Raw genomic sequence first — 22,929 nt, forward strand, 5'->3', positions numbered from 1 at the left:
GGAGCAACCTGCACAACCACATGGGCCTGGCACCCTGGCCTGGTCCCCTAGGTGGTCTGTGGAGCCAACCCTTATATGCCAGCAGAAACGTTCTGACGCTGTTCTGTTGCCTTCCAGACCCACTGCTGAGAATGCCAGGAGGCGGGGATGCTGGGGACGGGGAGAAACTTAAGGTAGGTGGGGGCGGGCTTGGGCAGGACTCATGGGATGTGAGCGCCGCTCCAGCCTCTCACCCGCTCCTGCTCAGTCCCTAAACGTGGCAGCATTCGGTGTCTGAGGCTCAGGTTCACTTGGGGTTTGGAAACAACTCAGCAAGCTGTGCATGTTAGGAGATTATTTCTTAAGCTTTTCTCTGGTTGCTCATGCTCGGGGCAGGAGCAGGGGGTCAGGCCCTGGCCCCAGAAGTGGAGGAGTCTGGGGCTTCTTGACTTTCCGTCTCTCGGAGCCGACTCCTTCTTTCCCGCAGGTTCCCTCAGACCCCTCACTGTCTCCGGCACTGAGGCCGGGTTGTCCTCTCCGGTTGGGCCCACTCAGCGTCGGGGAGCAGCGGAGAGTCTCACCCTGAGACCGATGGTTCTCGCTCCATCAGGACTTGGATCTAGGGAGGAATCTTCACATAGGGACTGGAGAATTCCCCAACATTCATCCTCTTTGCAGGGCATGGCAGCCGATCCATAGTGCTCTCCAGCCGCTAAGACAGGGAGAAGCCAACTCCCAGGACCGAGTAGCCCCCTTGTGCCAGGGGCGGTTGTTACTGAATTTAATCCTCACTGCCTGCTCTGAGTGGTTGTTACTTCCTGGCTCACAGATGGGGGGGCAGGGTGTAAGGTTCAGCGATGTTAGTTCCCTCTCCAGGGCTACACAGCCAGCATTTGTGAAGGCAGGATGTGGGGCAAGATCTGAACACTTTTTAAAAAAATCCTCATCCAAGGAGATGTTTATTGATTTTAGAGAGAGGAAGGGAGAGAGAAACATTGATGTGAGAGAGAAACATCAGTCAGTTGCCTCCCGTATGCACCCCGACTGATAACTGAACCTGCAACTTGGGAATCTGCCCTGGCTGGGAATTACGCCTGCAACCCTCTGGTGCCGGGGTGTCGGGACAGCGCTCCCGCTGCGCCGCCCAGCCAGGGCAAGCCTGGCTGCCTCCTACATGCACGGCGTTGCACACCTCCTGCATGTGGCTTCGTTGGGAAGATAAGACGGTGGTTATTTTATACATTAATATTTTATATATACTTACATTATAATCTATAAAACACTTTCCCTTTCATTTACTCGGTTCATTCACTTATTCATTCATTCGGTATTTATTGAAGGTCTGCATGGGCCAGGCCTGTGATGGATGCTGGGATGTAGCCATGAACGGGTCAAAGGTCCTGCCCTCTAGAATGTCCCTGCATACAGTCTAGAGCGACGCTGTCTGACATGGTAGCCACTGGCCACCTGTGGCTATTGAGCACTTGAAGTGTGTCTAGTATGACCAAGGTCCCGATGTTTATTTAATTTTAATTAATTGATGTTTACCTTGCATGTGTTGTCTGGCTGCTCCAGTACCGGATAGCACAGTATTAGAGTAACTTGAAAGTTACTGTTTCCTGTGGCTTCGCTAGTTTAAAACTGTCTTCTAGCCTCAGTGGAGGAGCTGTGATGACCTTTCTTGCTCCCTTTGTACTTGCTGAGCACAGAGGACAGTGAGCAGGAAGCCTCACCGGTGACTGGTGAGAACTGCAGGGCCATCAGCCCTGCAGGTTTCCAGGTGGCTTGGGGAAGTCCTGCGTCTGCACACGGGCCCCAAGCCCAGGGGGCGTTGTTCGGAGGCACGAGTGATGCTCCCGGGCCCGCACACTCAGAGCTGTCTGCAGCACTCAGCCCAGTGGGCGTGCCGGTTGGAGGCTTTCTTGGAGCCAGGGCAGAGCCCCCAGAAATCACCTGTTTAACTCGCCCATCATGCCAATGGGGAGATGGAGGCCCAGAAACCTGGTGACCTACCCACTGTCCCCACAAAGCTGGGCTGGATGAAGGGACACTGTGGCATCAAGGATGAGGGTATGTGGGTGGGTGGGTGGTTTCCCACAAGCCCTCAGGTGGGTGTAAGGGGGACTGGGCTCACCAGGTACTGCTCTACAAGACAGGGAACAAGAACGGGGTTCTGATCCCAGCTCCATCCCACCTGGCTGTGTGACCTGGACCACTCTAGGCCCCGGCTTCTTCTTGGGTAAAGTGAGGAGGCTGGATCGCCTGGTGAGGAAACTGGCTTTTGAGTAGCTGCTGAGTGGCAGGCAGGTCCCCAGACTCCCAATGTTTCATGTTCTCTGTTGTGAGGCAGCGTCTGAGGGTGCAGCTGTCCAAGGCGTGCTGCGACTCTTGGCTGGGTTGATCCCCTGGATCTGCTGCGGCGAGCCTGGGATTTGCAGGGGGAGGCACCGTTGTTATAGAGTGGGCTGTGCTTTCTGCCTGGGTTCTCCTGCGGCCAGGGGTGTTTGTGAGAACACTGCAATCACAAAGTGGCCCATGGCGGAGAATGCAGCCAGAACAAAGGCGCCCTCTTCCCGCTGGGCCCGGGGAATGCTAACGAGTTGACAGGAATTTTAATATAAAACTCTCCCTCTTCCTTGTCATTCTGAGGTTTCAGGAAGCCTTCGGGCTTATCGTGCAGAGGCACACAGCACAGACAGGGCTTGGGGAGGTGAGAGGTGATTTCCTGCCATTCTTCTGCGGGGCGGGCTTCCCAGGGCGGTCATGCCAGGCTGACGGGGCGCAGTGTGGGCTCCCACTGCTGGGGGGGAGAGCTGGGTTTTCATGGGGCAGCCGCCGAGGCAGGACCTGCAGCCATGAACCGCTTCCATGGGCTCTGCAAGGTGTGCTCGGAGCGCCGCTACCGCCAGGTGGGTGCTTGGCCCTTCGGGAGGCTGCCTGGGGTGTCATGTCGTTGGGGGGTCAGGGTTGGGGGCTTGCCCTAGCAGGACTTCTCTCCCCACAAGGCCTTCCTTGTCCCCTCCTGCGCTCCACAGGTTCATTCTCATTCAGGGGGAGGACAGGGGCAGGGGCTGGAACCGCTGCCCGGCTCCAGGGCCAGATGAGGCCCCACTCCGCGTGGCCCTAACCACTGGCCGGGTGGTGTCCCTCGTGGGATTATTTATCGATTTTCTGTTATTTTTATGTTGTGAGAGTGTGGGTTAAAAAAGCATCCCAAGCCCGAGAATAGAAATGGCGAGGTTGCTGAGCAGCTGGGTTTTGTGAGGTTTTTTTTTTTGCTAACTTTGTATTTTTGCTAACTTTCCCTGCTTCCCATGGCCCAGCAGTGCCTGTTCTGCATTGTGTGTGTGTGGTTGTGTGAGTGTTTCTGCCCGTGTTGGTGTGTGCTTGTAGGTGAGACAGGATGTTTCTGTGTATATGTACGCACGTATGGTTTTCCATGAACATGATCACCCATGGATATGCACACCGGCCTTTCCTCCCCAGGGACACCTTGAGGCAGACCCAGAGTCCTCTGGCCCTGGAGCCCAACCTCACTGGAGGGTCTGGCCTCTCGGCCCCCAGTCTCAGGATGTAGGGCGGAGTGGGGGTGACGATCCCACTGAGCCTCTTCTGGAACTTGGGTGGATGTTTTTTCTTGTAAAAAGCCACGAAGTCAGTGAGGATGAAGGCAAGGGCTGCCCAGATTTGGGGGCTGCCTCAGCTGGAAAGGAGCTAAGGAATGGTTCTGGTTGACTACATATAGAAAAGTCCCACTGTGTGTTTTAGTGACCGGGCTGGAGGGTGGGTCTTGGCTCCTTCGGACAGGCAGCCTTGGGTCCGAGGGACATGCCAGGAGGGGCCTCCTGCACGGTGGCCTCCCAGCCAGGGGACCCACAGGTTCTCCCTTCCGTCCTCCCACCTTGCACGGCCCAGCCCTGCATGACCCCACCCTGCCCTCCCGCCCTCCTGGAGCCAGGCAGAGGAGCGCCAGCCACACGAGCATCTGGGTGGCGGCGTGGTGAGGCTGAGCGGGCCCTGGACGGGAGGTCAAGGAGTCCGAGGTCACCTGGGACTATGGGCCAGCAGACTGGGGCCCATTGCAGTCAGAATGGTGCCAGCATGAGTGTGGGCTGGGCCTGGGGCTCTGGAGCACAAGTTCAAGACAACACTAGTAACCCGTGCCGTGTTGAGAGCATCAGCTTTTTGCCAGACCCGGGCTCAAATCCAGCCCTGCCCTTCTTCAGCTCTGGCTCTGGAGCCCGTCGCTCTTCTCCCCTGAGCCCCAGTCTCCCTGCCAGTGGAAAGGGATGATGACGATGTCCAGGGGAGATGCTGGGAGAATAAGTGGGATGCTGTGTGCGCAGTGTCTGGCACAGCAGCTGGTATGCACCTACAGGAGGCGTGCAATAAATAGGGGCCACTGGAGATGGAAGTCTAGACACGGAAGAGACCAGAAACCAGGCAGGAGAGCAGAAGGGAGGTGCCGGCGTGGGTGAGATTCGGGAGCAGTGGCAGTTCCTGCCCGGGACAGGAAAAAGCAAGGACCACCCCCAGGAAGGGCAGCCTCTGCCAGGAGCCACCGAGGTCCCAGAGTCAGGGCAGCGGTGCTCCCCTCACCTCCTCACCCTGCGGCCTGAGGTCCCAGAGGAGGGCTGAGAGCTGGGAGCCAGGAGCGCCACTGGCTCCCTTCAGGCGCCAGTTTGTCCCTCTTCAACACGGGCGCACCAGATAAACTAGCCTTGCCTTCCACTCATTGGTAGTCGGGCTCTCGGGGCCCTTTCTTCTCACCGGGGCTGGTGCTCAGGACGGCCAGAGAGTAACTCTGTTTTCCTCACTTGGTCCCACCCCTTTGCCTGCTGCTGCCCTCTCCTCTTCCCCACCTTCCCCACCCCCAGCTGGTTTGGACGGTTGTCCTAGCTGGTTCTTCTTAGGCTGGCTGAAGGGGCTCCTGCCCACAGTGCCCCTTGGACAAGGGGACCAAGGTGCGGGTATGGGAGGCTGTTTTGCTGGATCACATGGTTCATCTGTGGGGCCAGTCCCCAAACTGTTAGCTCCGAGCCCGTGGGTGCTGGGTCCTGTTTCCAGAGCCTGCACCTAGGCCCGAGGGGCTGTGGCTCTTGTAGGGCGGGGCTGAGGGACTGCTGGCCGGACTTCGGAATCCCAGCTTCTGCCTGGGTCTCGGGTGAGTCCCAAGGGCCCTAAACCACTGCTGGTCGTGTGGAGTGGCCCGGGCTCCTGACAGCTTCCCTCGGCCCTGGCCTGCGCTTCCGCACTCACTTCAGGGTTTGTTGTTCTTTCTTTCTTTCCATTTTTTTCTCTTCCTGTCTTAGCTGTGTGTTTTCCCAGAATTCTTATGGGAACGGGGTATTTTCCTGCCCCCTCCCCCTTCCCCTTGTCTGTCAGATTTCCTGTTTTACAAACTCGCTTTGAATCCAGGCCCAGGGCTGGTGGGAAGCGGAGGCTCAGAGGCCTCCTGGCAGCTTACATGGGCCTTGGTCACCCTGGGGCCCTGGCCCTCCCCTTCCTCACGCCTGGCCTTTCGGACAGCTGGCAGGTGAATGCCAGGCACCTAGCCTTGAAGGGACAACCTCTCGAGGAAGAGACACAATCCCCTGACAAGAGGGCTGCCCTTGACCTTCTCCAGCCTTGCTGAGCTGGCTTCTTTCCCAGCCTGCCTGGGACACTCCCTGTGCCTCCCCAGGGCCCACTCCACATCCACTTCCAGGGAGTCTCTTGGGACCCCACTGAACCCCTTTTCTGACTCTTGCTCCCTTAGGTCTGTTGCTTTCATACACCCACTCCCCACAGCTTGGAATTGCTTTTCGGGCGAGCCGGGCCAGGCCTTGTGCGCGCCGCAGCCGGGTGCCTCACTGGGGATGCACAGAGGGGAGCGCAGCGAGATGGCACTGAACGGAGCGGCAGACTGCACCACGCCCCCACAGCTTCCCGCTGCCAGTGGGATGCGGCTGGGCTGTCCTCATTAACTTAGCACTCGCCGGTTTCTGCGGTGCACAGAACCAAACACAGAGGACCGTTCCCAACACAGTCTCCCTGTGTTTTGCTATAATGCGTGTCATGTCCTGCTTTGTTTTGGAGAGATCTGTGTACGCTCGTGCCTCTCTGCCAGCCAGAGGCCAAGGCCTCCTGCTTCCTTCCCTACTGCGGCAGAGCCTGGCGTGCACCAGGAACTCAATAACTGTGTTGTGAAGGCCATCCAGACGGCGTGGCCCTTTCAGGGGGCTTCTGAGAGTAGGGGTTACACATGGTCTCAGCAGGCACAAGCGAGGGCAGTGGCAAGTTCAGGTTCAGCAGGGAGGCCTATGTCCTCACCTGCCCCTCAGTGAGAGCCCTCACTGGACGCCTTGAGGTTCTGGTGATGGACTGCCCTGAGAACCCCAGCACTTGCCCCATGACCTTTGACTTGGGGTTGTGAATGTACGTGCCCCTGTCTTCCCGCGCTTGTCCTCTGGGAGGCCAGCAACCAGGCGGGCTTTGTTTCTCAGCCCTCAGCACAGGGCCAGCTCCAGGGCAGTGCTCCCTGAGCCCTGGGGGAAAGGAGGAAGGGACCAAATGGGCAGTGGGTCACAGGCCAGGTGGACATGTGCAGGTGCAGAGGGCCGTTCGGAAGGGGGCCCCACGTCAGCTGGGGCTGAGGAAGGCGAGGTTTGCCCATCCAAGGCTCTTTCCACCTGACCTCCCGCTTCGGCCTGGGTTTGCCTCCGGAGCTCCCAGCTGTCCCGCTTGGCCCACAACCCAGTGGTCAAGATGCCCGGGCCGAGACAGGGATGGTGGGGGGCGGCTAGCCTCCTTTTTGGCTCCCGTTCCCTTGGAGAGGAGGGTGGCTTTGGGGTGGGGCCTGTGGGCTTCCCAGCCTCGGACGGGTGTCTGGGAGTAACTGGGCTGGGCTGTGTCCTAGATCACCATCCCGAGGGGGAAGGACGGCTTTGGCTTCACCATCTGCTGTGACTCTCCGGTCCGAGTCCAGGCCGTGGATTCCGGTGAGTGTCTCGGGCGATGCCAACCCCACTGGTGCCGCCCTGCGTGTGGGCTCTGCAGACGAGACCTGGGAACTGTGGGGGAGCCCCGAAGGGGAGCAAAGTGTGTTCTGGCTTTTCGGAACGAGAAGAATAATATTTTTAAGTGACCACAGATAAAACCGAAGTTTATGAAAATATACCCACTCTCTTTTTTTTTGTTTTTATCAAAACGAAAATACATTTTTGTATTTTGTTTCCCAAGCATTTCAAACAGGAACTACATCTGTATGTTCAATAATGGCTGCATGGGAAAATGAGTCATTTCTGAACTCTGTTCGGAATGGGTATTTTATCCTATTCCAAGCTGCTTGATTAGCACTTACATATAGGCATTCCCTCCCTATCTTTCACAAAGAAAAGGTTTCTCCTGGTCACAGTGAGCATCCTCGGAGGAGGATCCAGGGCTGGGTGACCTGGGCGACGGGCACTGAGGCTGGCGCCCAGCGAACCGTGCGGAAGGAGTGAGTGCAGTGAGAGCCTGGCTGCAGGAAGGGTTCTCAGTGGGGTGGGAGGTCCTGGGAAGTCCGGGGGGGCGGGGGGCTGGCTGGAAGTGTGAATAGGTGAAGGATGTGTTCCTTTAAGGTCCCTGGGAGCCACCAGTGTCGGCCCCTCGCTTCCCAGATGAAGAAACACAGAGGGGCAGTCCTCGTCCTAGTTTGCTGGGGAAGCAGAAGACCCCGGGTCCTCTGAGGGGGGAGTGGGTTGGAGGTGCCCTTGAGTGTCTTTTCTTTGTCCCTGAAGGGGGCCCAGCAGAGAGAGCAGGGCTGCAGCAGCTGGACACGGTGCTGCAGCTGAATGAGAGGCCCGTGGAGCATTGGAAATGCGTGGAGCTGGCCCACGAGATCCGGTGAGAGGGACAGGGCGGGGGCGGGGGCAGGGGCGGGGCGCCCAGGCCATCGGCACACCTCCCCTCCCCTGCCCCGTGGCCTCACCCTGCCCGGCTTTGCCCAGCTGTTAGCAATTCACTTTGCCCCTCAGGGAATCAGGTTCTGAGCCTGCAAATGGAAGGTTCAGGCTCCTAGCGAACCGCAGGGAAGGAGCTCTCAAACGAGCCCTGTGGTTCCTGAGGCAGCTCCAGGGGGTGGCTTTCTACTTCAGCTAATTATTTCTGCTACCTCATAGCTCAGCCCACTGTTTTTGAAGGGTGTGTAGATGTTGCAAATGGGTCAGTTGCACAATTGAAAAAGTTCTTCTTTAAAATGTTTGGGTCTTCTACATTTTGACCTGCTGGGGTAGACCCCTCATGGCCCGTTGCAGGTTTGCTTCTAGAATGACTGGCTGAGGGGTCGCCCGTAGGTGGTATGCTTGCTCCTCCTTGCTGATACTTTGCCCACAACAGACGTCACTAATTGAGTTTGCTACTTGCTTAATATGACCTTGGCCTCAGCATCCTTCTTGGCTGCTGTCGGTCAATTAGACCTGTCCTAAGGGGCCGCTGTGCTGTCTGTGCTTTGCACGGTCTCTTTTCCTTCCTGCCCTGACATTAGGGGCCTCTCCCTCTCCACCACCCCTGCCCCTGCAGGCCCCCACCCTGGCCGATTGTGGTGCCCCCACCAGACTCAACTTCTCTCTGTGATTCATGCCCCTCCCAGGAGCTGCCCCAGTGAGATCATCCTGCTGGTTTGGCGCATGGTCCCCCAAGTCAAGCCAGGACCCGACGGTGGGGTCCTGCGGCGGGCATCCTGCAAGTCAGCACACGACCTCCTGTCACCCCCAAACAAGCGGGAGAAGAACTGCACTCATGGGGCCCAGGCACGGCCTGAGCAGCGCCACAGCTGCCACCTGGTATGTGACAGCTCAGACGGGCTGCTGCTCGGAGGCTGGGAGCGCTACACCGAGGTGGCCAAGCGCGGGGGCCAGCACACCCTGCCTGCACTGTCCCGTGCCACTGCCCCCACCGACCCCAACTACATCATCCTGGCCCCGCTGAACCCTGGGAGCCAGGTATGGACAGCTGGTTCGGGGAAGGTGAAGGGCATGGGTCCCTGTGTGAGGCCAGGAAAGGACTGGGAATTGTGTGGGGAGGAGCCTGCAAGGGGCTGGGAGAGCTGAGCAAGGAGGTGGGGTGTGTGCTAACCCCGCTGTTGCACGGCTGTCCTGGGCAGAGAGAGCAGGTCCAGAACCAGGGGTGTCACAAAGTAGAAGACTGCGCCCCAAAAGAAAGGAGAGCTTTGTGCCAGTCTGCACTTTTCCCCAATGGAAGGGGCTGCTGTGCGTGGTAGGTGGCGAGCCCCCTGTCACCAGAGGTATAAAAGCAGACACTGCATGGTGGCATGGTGGGATGATGGTGGAGTGCATGCCCCCAGACGTTAATGCCTTGAGATGCTCCGGGGAAAAGAGTGTTCTGAGGTCAAATAGGTTTGAGAAATATCTGGAGCATATTAGCCTATTCGAGGCTCTGAGGGCGTCCTGACGTGGAGATGGTAGTTCGACCTCATTTAACTCGGCACTTCCCAGACTCCCCTGCTGGGCACCCTTTGTGGCAGGGTGGTCAGCATGCCGCAGTGCCAGTGTTCATGGAACACTCTTTGGAGCAAGCTGCCCTCAAGGAAATTGGGGGCGTGGCCACAGGATTAGACTCGTTAACAGCTGTAGCCTTGTTCCACTCTAATATTCTGGAGGATTCTGGGTTCTGGGTTCCTTCTGAGCCCCCTCTCAGCTTGGTAGTAGGACCTCTGTGTCCCCTCGAGCCCCGAGTGCTCCCTTTCCATCCCCGGGCAGGCACGAGTGGCCTGCCGGGTTGTCCCGCCCTGTTCCTGGGGCTGAGGCAGGTCTCCTGTGTTTGCCTTGCAGCTGCTGCGGCCTGTGTACCAGGAGGACGCCATCCCTGAAGGTGAGTCAGGCCTCTGCTGTTGTGCCCTCAGAGCCCCCGAGAGACAGCGAGGTCAGCTGTGAGGTCCTCCCCCGAGGCAGGGGGCCTCCTCAACAGAGTCAAGGTGCCCCCACGTGTTGACACAGACTGTCCCCTCTTGGTGTGTTTCCCCCCTCACTGGACCCCCGTGTCCTCCTGCCTCAGAGCCTGCCTCCAGAGGAAGAGAGGGGGTCTTGCAGAGCGTCTAAGAGATGTGTTTAGGATGCGGCCATTCAACTGCGAGTCATCCAGTTTTACTGAACAGCCAGTATACGCTAGGTATGACAGGCGGCACGGTCTGCGTGGAAGGAGGCGTGGAGTTTGGAGCTGGGAGGTCTCAGACTGGAGTTCTAGCCATGTGACTTTGAGCGACTCTTGTCCCCTCACTAAGCCTCGGTTCTTTTATCTGTAAAATGGGGCTGACAGTTCCCACCTCAGAGGGCTGTGGGAGGGTTAATGATAGTAGTTGTGGGCAACAGCCTGTCAACCAGGACACGCTCCACAGAGAGTAGTCGTCTTTGAAATGCACAGGTGTCTCTGCTGTTTGAGTGATTCTCCTCCTTTGGCCTTCAAACCCTGGCCCTATTTTTTAGGAGCCAGAGAGAGAAGCCTGATTCAAAACCAGCTCCCTCTCTTAGGAAGCCTGAGATATCAGTCTTGATGCTGGAGCTGGCTGGGCATTCCTTCGGACCCACTATGTGCCTGCTGGGGACCCCCCTTGCCAGGCGGTTCGTGGTGCCTACCTGGGATACGCCGGAGCCCTTCCTCTAGTGCCTGCAGGATGCCCTTTGACCTCCTTCCTCGGGAGTGGCCTCCTCCCAGCCACTTGTACTTGTGCCCTTGCCACCCCTGTCGGTAGTGTGAAGGTGATGCTTGCTCAGAGCAGGGGTCCGGAGGAATGCCTGTGTCTTTTTGGGGGAAAGGGCTCCCGTCAGGCTCGGTGCTGCTGATGGAAGACGGCTCCGTCCCCTCCAGGGTGGGGCCTTCGGGCCTGTTCTGTCGGAAATGAATCTGCATTCCTTCTGGAGAGGACTCTGAGAGTGATTCCACATTGAGCTTTAAAAGCTTTTAATTGGTACATTAGGTCACAGTGGAGATGCCACTGCTGAATGGTGACTTCATTAAGGGCAGTGCCTGGGCTGGCTCATTTCCACGTGCAGTGCTAGATGTGTGGCAGCGAGCAGGTACGCTGCGGGGTCTCCGTTGCTCAGCCGACAGAGGGACAGTGACTCTGGTTGCCTCTAAGGGTTCGCAGACTGGCCGTGGAATAAGGGAGCTGGATGGGCGTGTCTCCTGGGGGGGGGGCTGGTGGTTGGGAATCGGACCCCTCTCGGCCCGAGAGATGCCTCTGCGTCTCCCCCGCTGTCTTCCTGCCCTGCGTCCACGTTTCAGTTCCCCTCTGAGAACACACTGCTTAGTGACCCGAGAAGGGCAGTGCCACCTACGCTGTGGGGAGAGGGACACACAGCTTAGTAAGGCGATGATGATGATGTTAATAATGACAATAACTTTCTGAGTGCATTGTGTGAAGAACTTGGCCTTCCTTCATCATAGAATCCCTTTTCATATCCAAGAACATCTTTGCTCTTTACCAGGGATCAAGTCTTCCTAGCTCCAGGTCCTGGGGCTCAGAGGAAGGGGTGGAATCCAGGGCACAAAGCTTCCTTCAAACACACGCAGGGGCCTCCAGAGACTAAGGCTGTCTCCAGGGTACTGGCTTCTGTCCCCTCCTCTGGCTGGGCCGCCTGGCCTCCTTTCGGGAGGGAGGATTGAGCCATCCAGAGGTGAATGGTGTCTGGGGCCCGGGGTGCCCGCCTGCCTGTGTTTGGCACATTCCCCTGGGGCCGTGGGTACCCTCAGCATTGTCCCCTGCTCTGTGAAGACGGCCAGCCTCAGATTTGCCACTGCTGGGGCGGGATGACAGCCAGGGCTGGCTCAGAAGCCGGAGCAAAGCTGCATAATGACTGTGTTTGGTCAGTGAAGCAGGTGTTAGAGCAAAAAGAGGGGACAAGGGGGGCTGGAGCAGAGACCGTAAGAGGCAGCGGGAGGGGAGTCAAGTAGTTCGCCTTCACAGCGCTCATGTGGGTTGCAGTCTGGATCGATTTTTAAAAAGAGACTTCAGAAAACCAGCTCTGGAGAGCTAGGCCCACCTGCCACATGTTCCCCAGGGGTACGTGGAGACAGGGCTCCAGGGTCCGAGAGCCGTACAAGCTGGGTTGCTCCTGCCCCGTGCCATTTACTGGCCGAATGACCTTGGGCAGGTCACTCAGCCGCCTGGGCCTCAGCACCCTCGTCTACAAAACAGAGCTGCGCAGAGCTCCCCCACCGGAAGGCAGAGGTGTGTGTGCCAAACGGCCCATTCACGGCTCTCCAGCCCCGGGCAAAGGTGCTGGGGCAGCCCTGGGCAGCTGGAGGAGCGGAGGGAGGAGATGCCCTCTTTTTATTTTCATTTCACTTTATTTTTTAAAAATGAATTTCAAATCCTTACCTGAAGATATGTTTGTTGATTTGAGAGAGAGAGAGAGAGAAACATTGATGTGGGAGAAACACTGATTGGTTGCCTTCCATACATGCCCAGACTGGGAATTGAACCTGCAGCCCTTTGGTGTACAGGACGATGCTCCAGCTACCTGGGCCACCTGGCCAGGGCAGAATGGCATTCTTTTAAATGTCTGAGACTAGGGGGCACAGCACCCAGATTTGGGCATCAGCAAAGGCACCCTTCTCTAACTTTGTTCTGTTTTGCCTCACTCCCTGCTTCTCAGTCCTGTGCGGTCTGTCCTTCTCTGGGCCAGCCCCGCCTGTGTGAGATTAGACCGCCCAGCTCCAGGCTGCCCTGTGACTCCGGTCACAGCTTGGTTTGAGGCCCGGTGGTCCTGCCCTAACGGCGGCCCTGACGGGTGGATTATTTGTCGCGCGGGGTGTGTAGTGACCACTTGTGCGCTCACATTCTGGCACCGTTCACGGGGCCCTCCCCACCCGCCTCCCGTGTGAATGCCCCTGCACCGGCCCTGGGGCAAGCAGCGCGGCAGTCTGTGTAGCCACCCTGTGCAGCGGAGGCACCGCTGGCCGAGAGGGCAAAGGAACCCGCTCGGGGCTGCACAGTCAGGCTCTGGGGAAGCAGCGCTCAGCGCGGGTGTGCTGTCCGACTCAGAGTACAGGACGGGCTCTTTTTCAAATTTTATTTAAATTTTCAGATACAGTTGACATTCCATATTGTTTTAGCTTCTGGTGTTAGACATTTATGTAACATGCAAAGTGATCCCCTGGTAGGTCTGGTAAGGGATGGGTTCTTCCAGCAAAGCGGCCCAGGCTGATGTCAGGGCCAGATCAGACAAGACGTGCAGCTGCATTTGTGCAAGATTCTCTCTACCCCGCTACGCTCCCAGCCCCGTCGCCCTGGACTCCGGCGCTCTCTTCTTTTCTCTTAGTGCCTCCTGAAAAGGCAGGAAGTGGTTTCAGTGATTATGGTTTGAGTGCTGCCCCAAGAGAGGCTGGGATAGGTGGTCACTTGTGGGATGGGGGGTGTCGACTTGTTTTTCTCATGTCGCTTGGTGAGACGAGGTGTGAGGTGGGCGTAGGAAGCAAGTGTGAAACCTTCTGAGCTGAGTTTTTCCTCTGAGGTCGTGGACCTCGCGTTGGTGGGGAGCTTCCCCGAGACGTATCTGGGGTCGGGACACCTGTTTACTCCCTGGCTTCCAGGACTGCGGGGAGCAGAAGGAGGCCTTGGCCCAGGGACATGCAGGTCAGGGAAGGCTGGCCAGCTGCCCTCCTGGCGGCAGGAACCCTTGGAGGGGCCGGGGGTCCGTGGAGCCTGACCACTCCAGAGTGTGCCTCCTACCTGCTTGCATCCGAGAATCCTCAACTTTTTAGCTACTCTGCCCATTGGACGGGACGTGATCAAGTCCTGTATGCCACCCCTGTTCAGTGTGAGGGTGTGTGTCCAGCAGCGTCCCCTCTTTAAAGGGACTTCTGCGCTCTCTCCTGGGGGTGGGTGTCTCCCACCCCCTCTTGCTCTCCTTTTTCTGATTGGAATAGTGTGTGAGTCAGTGGTGAAGCCGGGAGGACATCGCAGCTGTGATGAGGCCGAGGCTTCCCAGAGTCCCCGAGGCACCGATTAATTTGCTTTCCACGTGGAGGAATTCCAACCATGAGCACCGTCCTAAGCTAGCAGCCAACTTTAATTGTACTCTTACAGGTCTCAGGTGCTGTTCTAGGGGCTTTCCTTGGAACATCTCATTTAGTCCTCCCGGCAGCCCAGTGGGCTTGGTACTCTTCCAGTTGAGGCAGGCAAGACTCTGAGGGGGAAGCGAGCTGCCAAAGGTCACCAAGCTAGCAAGCAGAGGAGTGGAGTGTGGGCACAGCCATCTGGCTTCTTGCTGGCGCTCTTCCACGACAACTGTAGAAGCAGGTGCCGCTCCTCACCTTGCATTGCCTTAAGTGAGCCCAGCTGCCCCAGCTCCCTTGGTCAATAAAGGTCAGACCCCGATGCACCCTGGGAAAGCCACTGTCTCTGTCACCAACTGCAGAGACTGGATCTCCAGGCCCTTCATTCATGGGACATGGGAGGCCACGGCATGGGTGAGCGGCGCTGGGTGTGTGCAGGGAGTGGTGGGGATGGTGCCGGGCAGAGAGCACATGCTGTGCCACCCAGACGGTCACTGCTCTGCCCCAGGTGATTGTTCTGGGTGGGACTGTGGGGCCCGGTGAGAGCAGGCCTTCTGGTTTATCAAATGGGAGAGATTTCCTGAGTTTTGTTAAGTATGCATCCAAGCCGATGGGTCCGATTCGGGCCCTGGGTCACCAGATGGAGTCTGCACCCTCCATCCCAGTAGGTGGTTCCCAGCACCATCCTAGCTGTGCAGTTGCTTATTTAAGTGTCCTTATCTCTCGAAGAGTATGAGGGAATTCCTTGAGGTTCAAGGCCCTTCCGAGGCCTCCCTATAGCCTGAGCACCTCGCACAGGGCCTGGCATATAGCAGATGCTCCCAGCAAATGGCTGTTGACTGAGTCTGTCCCTTTTTCTAGGAGGGGTTACCTTTGCAGGGGGAATGGAAGTGCTTCACGGTCTCCTGTCTCTGTTCTCAGAATCAGGGAGTCCCAGCAAAGGGAAGTCCTACACAGGCCTGGGGAAGAAGTCTCGGCTGATGAAGACAGTGCAGACCATGAAGGGCCACGCGAACTACCAGAACTGCTCAGGCATGAGGACACACACCCCACACTCAAGCTATGGCACCTATGTCACCCTGGCTCCCAAGGTCCTGGTGTTCCCTGTCTTTGTCCAGGTGAGCTGGGGCTGGCCCCAAGGACCCACTCTGGAGGAGATGAGAAAGAGGAGGAGGATCCTTCACCCAGGACTCAGGGATGGTGCCTCATTCCAGGACTGGGGGCTCCCTTTAGGGAAAGACAAATAGCTTCAGGGGCTCAGGATTCTGGGGGTTATACCGACGGAGCACAGGTGTCCAGGAGGGGGAACGGGAGAGTAGGGGCTGGGGAGCTCAGCAACAAGAAGGTTCCTTCCCGGTTCCCCCCAGCCTCCCCTTTCTCTGGGGACAGGCCAGATACTCTGCAGTTGCTTGTTGTATGGTCACAGGCTTCTGCTTCTGCTGAGGCTTCTGCTTCCTGGCTCCTCCAGTGGTTCGTTGTGTAGCAATGACCAAGGCAGAGGCCTGAACTCTGGCCTCTTGTCTGGTCTCCTTGGTCTAAGCAAACCTCCCTGGTCAGCAGTAACTGGTGGCCTGAGATTCACGCAGGTCTCCCTTCTCCTACTTTCCCCTCCCCCTTTCCAAACCTTTCTATATTTCACCACGCAGATAGAGCCAGTGTGAGCATTTATGTGTCTTTTCTGTGTGCATATACACATTTAAAAAAAAAACAAAAACAAAAACCCAAACAAGTCTTGTACATTTATATACTGTTGCTCTTTTTAAGGGAAAATTGCATGAACATTTATCCCATCATTAAATACTCTTTGAGTCTGTGTTTTGTGGTGGTTGCATCCTCTTCTATTACATGGATATACCATGTTTATTTAACCATTTCTCTATTCAGACACTCGTGTGTCTAACTTCTTTTGCGGTTGTAAGTAACTCTGCCACGAGAATCCCTGTGCATGAATTGCCTCTCCGATGATTTTCCTTGGAAGAGATTCCTAGAAGCAAAATGACTGAGTCATAGGTCATAAACATTTTAAAGGCTCTTTATACATATTGACAAATTGCTGTCTATAAAGATTTGATTCGTTTAGCCTCTCGTCAGCAGCGCAGAGGTGACAGTGTCCCCTGGGCTTCATCTCCGATGATTGCTTCCTTCTCTTGTCCTCTGGCACCCGACTCCAGGCCTGGCACTGTCTAGTGGCGCTTGGACGCGCGTTCTAGGGCGCCCCGCTCCTCCGGCAGGTGGCCTGCCTCCCCCGGACGACCCCTGCAGTAGGGCTCTCTCCCTTTGCCTTTCTCTCGGCCTCTTCTCTTTCTTGGGAGGTAGCCCCACAGTCTTGGTTGGCACTTACGGGGGTTATTTTTTGTTTTTGTTTTTACATTTTTACAAAAACAAAATGAGTTTTGAAAAAGTTGTAAAGAATTTTTAATTATAAAATATGTAAACAACAACAACAACAAAAGGCACAACACTTACCTGTGCGGTTTGACAAGCAACTGTAAGCGGACGCCCACTAAGGCTGAGGAGCAGGCCCTCGCCGCCGCTCCGGAGGCCGGGTATGTATCGCTTCTGGATCAGAATGTCCTCCCCGGCGGATGTGCCCACCAGCCGGACGTTATGACAGTCATTTCCTCTCTTTTCTTTAGTTTTACCATCTATGTGGGCTTTCCTAAATAATATATTTAGTTTGGCCTCTTTCTCAATGTTTTTTAAAGATCTTATTTATTTATTTTTAGAGAGAGGGGAAGGGAGGGAGAGCAAGAGGGAGAGAAACATTGATGGGAGGGAGAAACATTGATCGGTTGCCCCTCGAGTGCCTGCCCTATCTGGGGACGCCCCCCCCAGGGACAGAACCCGCAACCCCGGCCTGTGCCCGACCAGGAATCAAACTGGCAACCTTTCGCTTTGCGGGACGATCCCTAACCAATTGAGCCAGAGTGGTCAGGGCAGGGCTTGAATTTTTTTTTAATTTAATTTAATTTTATTTTATTTTATTTAAAAAAATTTTTTAAAGATTTTATTTATTCATTTTTTAGAGAGGGAAGGGAGGGAGAAAGAGAGAGAGAGAAACATCAATGTGTGGTTGCTAGGGGCCGTGGCCTGCAATGCAGGCATGTGCCCTGACTGAGAATCAAACCTGCGATGCGTTGGTTCGCAACCTATGCTCAATCCACTGAGCTATGCCAGCCAGGGCTTTTGAATGTTTTTTAATGAAACCATACCACATGTATTCTTTGAGCCCTGCTTCCTTTGCTTCCCATTATTTGTTAGGCCCAGCCAGGTTGTTGTGTGTTGTTACATTTGTTTCTGTCTCTCTCCTCCAGCACCTTGCTTGGTGTCAGGTGCCTGGAAGCTGTGTCATAAATACTCATTCATAAGGATAAGCCCTGCTGGCGAGTCCAGAGCTTAGGGAGCCTCCTCTGGGGTGGGCAGGTATGGGGCAGGGTGATGGGGTAGCGTAAGAAGTTTGGGTAAGAATTGGTCCCTGGGAGCTGAGGGCTGAGAAGGAGTCAGTTACCTTCAGAGTGTCATGAATGTAAGGCAGGGACTGGCCTGGCTTTGAAGGTGCTCTCAAGTGATCCAATCTGGCCGAGTTTGGTAGCCTGAGCCTTCTCCAGACTTGTCCTGAGAGCCTGGACCTAACAGCAGGGACCATCCCATGGGGCACTAACAGGACGTGGGGTGTGGGCCTGGGAAGTCCCAGGAGCCCAGTGTGGTGGAGGAGCCGGGGGGCGGGGAGGGCTGCAGCACGTGGTTGGACTTCCTGCCGGAGCGTATAGCTCTCGCGGTGAGGGCTGGTGGTGAAGGTGGCAGTAACAGTTCCGCCCAGGACCAGAGCGTCTGTCTTTCTGTTTCCATCTGTGTATGAGGGGGTGTGTGGGTTTTTGGGGTGAGAGGAAGGCTGGCAGACTTTTCTGTGTCAGGCTTTGTCAAGCCGTCTCTCCCCGCCACCCCCAGCCACCTCCATCAGGCCTCTTTGAACTCCCCACTTTGATTTCAGCCGTTAGATCTCTGTAACCCTGCCCGGACCCTGCTGCTGTCAGAGGAGCTGCTGCTGTACGAGGGGAGGAACAAGGCTGCCGAGGTAAGGCTGGCGCGCACGGCGTTCCCAGGTGGGCTGTCCTGGTGGGCTTCCTGGGCCGTCCTCCGGGCCCCCAACTCTTCCCTCTTCCTGATGGTCTTTGAATTGTACAATCTCAGGGGAGAGAAAACCTGGAAAGGCTTCCATCCCCCTCCATGCCCTCCTTACCACATGGGGACCCCGCTTGTTCTTGTACATTTCCAACAACACAGAACTCACTACCTCTCAAAGCTGTTCAGTCCATCTTTGATGGTCAAAAAGTTTCTCCAGCCCCTAAAGACATCCCATTGTTTGTTCTAACGTCTTCTAAGGAGCAGAAGAGGTGGCCGTTCCTCCCAGCTGTGATGAATGACTTGGTAGGTGAGAAGATGAAAGCCGTTAGCCAAAGAGAATTTTTAGAGGAGCATCAGTTATGCAGGTTTTTGTGCGTCTGTATTAACCCAGATCCTCCTCTAAGGGGATAAGTCTGCAATTTCTCCTGGGCTTTAGCTCGGCCAGCTGAAGGGTGTGGAGATCGTGCCTCTTTGGGGGAGCTGGCCCCTGCTGATGTCTGACCCAGGAAATCTGACCCCAAATTCCCCAATTCCCCAATCCCCAGAGCTGGCCAGGTTCCAGCTCAGTCCCGTGAGTGTAAACCTACTTGGGCACAGAAGCTGGAGCCCTGGGATCCTCAAGGCCCTGACGGCCCTGAAGAGAGGGTGAGGGGCTTGCTGCAGATCGGGCCCTGACTCAGCACTGGCACTCTGGCTGGCTGGGTCGAGGGACAGCTTGGGATGGTGTGGAAGTATCAGGAAACTTGAAGGTGGGAAGCATAATACCCAGCTGCCTGCTCTGCTGCTGGCTCACTCATGACTTCTTCTTCCTCAGTTGTCTCATCTGAACAGTGTGTGTGTGTATTTGGGGCAGCGGATCTTCTGGGACCTTATGTGTAATTGTGGCTAGAGCAGGAGGCTGCTTCTGTTTTGTTTTTTTGAACAAGCAGGCCAGAACTCATATGTTCCAACGAGCATCATCTCTTTCAAAGGAGCTCCCTGGGGAGACTGCATGCTCATTATTGCTACCTCCCCAGCATTGCTCACTCCAGCTCCAGACCTCTTCTTGGGGAACTTTCTTAAGGACCTTGGCATATCTTCTGAGTTGCCTTGATGGGAGTAAAACTTTATCTATTGAAGGGGATTTGAATGTTAGGAATAAGAAGTCACTTGGAACTGTGCTTGGTGAATGAGCGTGTGGCGGAGCTAAGTCAGGTGGCCAACGTGGAAAGTGAGGTGGGGCTGTACATTCACGAGATTCCAGAGAAGGCACTTAGAAATGGCAGCCACCCTGAAATACACACGCACATCTAAATTTGCCCTTTCGTTTGTCCACTCACCATCAAGTCTGCACACTCTGAGCTGCGTGTGTGTTTCACGTACCAGATCTCCGCACCCCCAGGGGAGGCACAACTGTCCCCACTGTATAGATGAGGAAACTGAGGCACCAGTGAGATTAACTGGGACCTGAGGGGGCTCTAGGCTCACAAGGGGTGGAGCCAGGATTAGCACTGGGAACTCGGGCTTGGTGGTGCTTCCCATGATCCCGTGCTGCCTCTGGCCTGTTTGTTTAAAAACAAACTTGCAAACACAAGCTGAAGCCGTCACCAGATTACAGTCTGGCCCAGAACTCTTTGCTCGTGGGTCTCTGGAGCCTCAGAACTAAGAGGACCCCCTTTGAAGATCGAAGGAAGTGATGTGAAGACAAGTAAAAATAAATATGTGTGTGTTTCTTAAACTACGCTAGGAAGCACATACGAGCATCTCAGTTCAGGCCCGAAATATAAACCAGCACGAGAGGGGCCTGCGTGAGTCTGCAGAACCGCAGCGTTGCCTGGTCTTCAGGGGACGTTCCTTCCGATCGCTTCCCCGTAACTCCCAGCTGGTGGTTTTCCAGCACGTGCGTAGTGCGCCTGCAGAGGCCGTCCCTCCAAACACAGGTGCTGTTAACAGAGAGCGCTAACTGTGGAAGGTTTTCCCTTACACTCCACAGGGATCTTTATTCTGGGAACACTCCCCCGTGGTTCTTGGTCTCTGCTCTGAGCGTGAGTTTGCTGAAGTCTGTGAGCAGATCCAGGCCCACACCATGAACTGCCCTCATCACACCCCCTCCTGGAAGTCACGGACTTCATCAATGCGACCTGGGGTCAAATGAGCATAGTGGAGTATGCCTGATTTATACATTCCAACCACAGGTACCGAGCATCTACAGTGTGGCGGGGCCCTGTGCCAGCGCTTCCAGGAATACTATAGGGCCCAAAACAGACACACCCTCACTTTACAGACTGACTCACTGAGTTTACCATTAACTAAGACCCCAAGGTCTTTTCTGCAAACCCTGCCCTTAGGCCAGATTCCTGGACCTAAGGTTGGAGGAAGCTTGGTTAGGGCTACTTGGGAGAGGTGACCCTCCCAGTTGCAAGGATTCCCTAACCCAGCAACTCCTCAATCCTTGAGCCTTTGGGAAAACAGATGTGTCCTTGGAGCAAGTGTGGAGGAGACCCTTGGCGGGCAGCAGGTAACAGGGCCATGGAGGTGGGCATCATTCCACCGTGGGCCGCCGGGGCTCCCGCTGGAGGGATGCTGGTGAGATGGCAGAGGGGCCCACCTGCCTCCCCTCTGGCTGTTCGCCCTGCCTTCAGCTGTGTGCCAGCTCTGTCCTTTCCATGACCCGACTTTGGGGAAATTCTTCGTTCATGCCTTAATCACTTCCTGTCTAGACCACATTTCCAGCTGTGGGAATCAGGGCCATAGCAGCAGCCTGGGGCTTTTTGCACCTTGCCCCTGGGCACTTAGCATCTGCCCGGTCCTTTCTGAGCCCGGGCCGTTTTTTGACTTTGTAGGTTCCTCATTTCTCCAGCGCTTCCCCTGCCAGCTTCCCAGTGGGCCCACAGAGGCCCGCCAGGCTTCCCTTAGAGGGGGCCAGGAGACTGAGGGTCTGCCTGTGTTGGGTGAGTGTAGAGCCTTCCCCTTTTCACTGTTTGAAGACCTCACCTCAGACAAGGAGCCCCTCAAATCCTTCTGAACTCTCAGTTCCTTTTCTTCCCCTCCCTTTATTTATTTTTTGATCTCCTTTGCTCCTCTTTTCCGGTCCCTGCTTGGATTCTTTCACATTCAGGGATAGGACAACTCTGGGTATTGAGTATATTGCTGCCTCTCTGTATTGTGACCACTTTGGGGTCAGCCCTACCTGGGCAACGGTCCTCGGCTATGTTATCTTAGACAGGTTACTTGAACTCTCTGGGCTGCAGGGCCCTCCTCTATATAACTGAGGGCAATGGTGTTATTTACAAGTGAGGGTCCACAGAGCAGGAAATAAGTGCTCAACAGATGGAGGCTCTTGTTGGGCTGTACTGGGCCAGGGCTGTGCTGGGCCAGGGCTGTGGTGGGAAGGGGGTTGGATGGCATCATCACCAGGGTCTCTCCCAGCCCAGGGTTCCAGAGCCCTCACGTTTGGCCCCTTCAGAGGAGCCAGAGCCCTGAGAGCCTCTTGCCCACGGACGCCTCCTGTCATCTCTCTGGCCAGATTCCCTTGCACCCCTGTGCCTCTGCTGTGCTCAAGAAGCCAAGGGGTCCTTTGGAAAATATTGATATGCTTCTTTAAATTTCAAAAGTAACAGATTATCATTGCAAAATAATTCAAATTAAGCAGACATGTATGAAAGAAAATCCATTCCCCAGAGTGAAGAGTATGGTATCTTGGACATTTAAAAAATGTTAAATATAGGCAGAGTTATAGTTTCATTTCACAAAACTGGATTATGCTCTTGATATTTTTGCACATTGCACTATTTTGACTTTCGGCATTTATGCTTTTTTGCCCTTGTTTATTTTATTCTATTTTTTTACTCCATCCCCACCACCATTAATTAGTTTATGTACTTTATTTAAAAAAATTAAATTTATCGGGGTGACACTGGTTATAAGATTATGCACATTGTGCGTGGTGTGCTCACCACCCAAAGTCCGGTCACCTTCTGTCATCGTGTATTTGAGTCCCTTTGCTCTTCCACATCTGCGTGGGTACTTTTTTAAAGCAAAAATATTGCTGAGGACATTCATATAGGTTCACATTCGTATAGCCTTGTGAGTATTTCTGTAGGGTGATCTCAGCGGTAGCCTTGTTAGGTCATCTTCAACAGCCCGATCGCTAAATGTCAACATACCGGCTTTTTAAACTTCAGCAAGGATCCACACACACACTCGCCTCGGCCCTCAGGGGTGCCTGCCAACCCCTGCCGGCTGACTCTTCTCACTTCGGAAGAGACGGAGTAGCAGTTTTGACACCTCAAAAGGAAGTTCACATAATTAATCATATTTTGTTTTCTTCGGAGAATCTAAACTTGGATTTTATTGCTCCTGACTAAAGGCCACTGCAGAATTTACAAAGCACAGTGTAATCTTTAGTGGCATTAGAGTCAAGTCAATTTTTGCAGCACAAAAATACGCTGAGCATGCCTGTTGGTTTACCTAGAATGTCTAAGAATAGCTTTCTCCTTTATTTTTGGAGCAGCGAGTGCATAAAAGAGATAAAAAAGTTATGCACATGCCTGTGTTGGAGCGTAAGTAACGGGCTTCTTAAACTGGTCGCGCATCACTGCCGTTGAAGTTACCGCAACAGTTTGGTAACAGTGGCGCACGTTGCAGGATGCTTGTCTGGGGCTTGTGAAAGGGGCCGTGAGAGAGCCGGGCAGGGGCTCTCCCCGGTTGTCCAGATGAGGAAACTTGGGAGACTTAACCAAGATTTCATGGCTCCTTAGGGGGATAGAGTCTCAGGACTTCTGAGCCCAAGTCCAGTGCTCTTTCGGC

The 22,929-nt window shown here is 55.2% G+C and overlaps 1 protein-coding gene across 4 annotated transcripts in view; it reads left to right on the forward strand.

The window, feature by feature from the left end:
• Positions 1–22,929, forward strand: part of RGS3 (regulator of G protein signaling 3) — a 117,898-nt gene that overhangs the window by 28,394 nt on the left and 66,575 nt on the right. For 2 of the 4 annotated variants that reach the window (XM_028511497.2, XM_028511490.2), the window contains exons 8-14: positions 118–173; positions 6,878–6,959; positions 7,740–7,845; positions 8,591–8,942; positions 9,792–9,831; positions 14,938–15,134; positions 18,008–18,091. In XM_028511497.2, coding sequence (XP_028367298.1) covers positions 118–173; positions 6,878–6,959; positions 7,740–7,845; positions 8,591–8,942; positions 9,792–9,831; positions 14,938–15,134; positions 18,008–18,091 — 917 coding nt within the window. Of the gene's footprint in view, positions 1–117; positions 174–2,643; positions 2,889–6,877; positions 6,960–7,739; positions 7,846–8,590; positions 8,943–9,791; positions 9,832–14,937; positions 15,135–18,007; positions 18,092–22,929 lie in introns of those variants that run through there. The other 2 variants (XM_028511511.2, XM_028511493.2) reach the window with 2 other exon arrangements.

This window comes from Phyllostomus discolor, chromosome 3, assembly GCF_004126475.2.
Source record: "Phyllostomus discolor isolate MPI-MPIP mPhyDis1 chromosome 3, mPhyDis1.pri.v3, whole genome shotgun sequence".
NCBI classification, from domain to species: Eukaryota; Metazoa; Chordata; class Mammalia; order Chiroptera; family Phyllostomidae; genus Phyllostomus; species Phyllostomus discolor.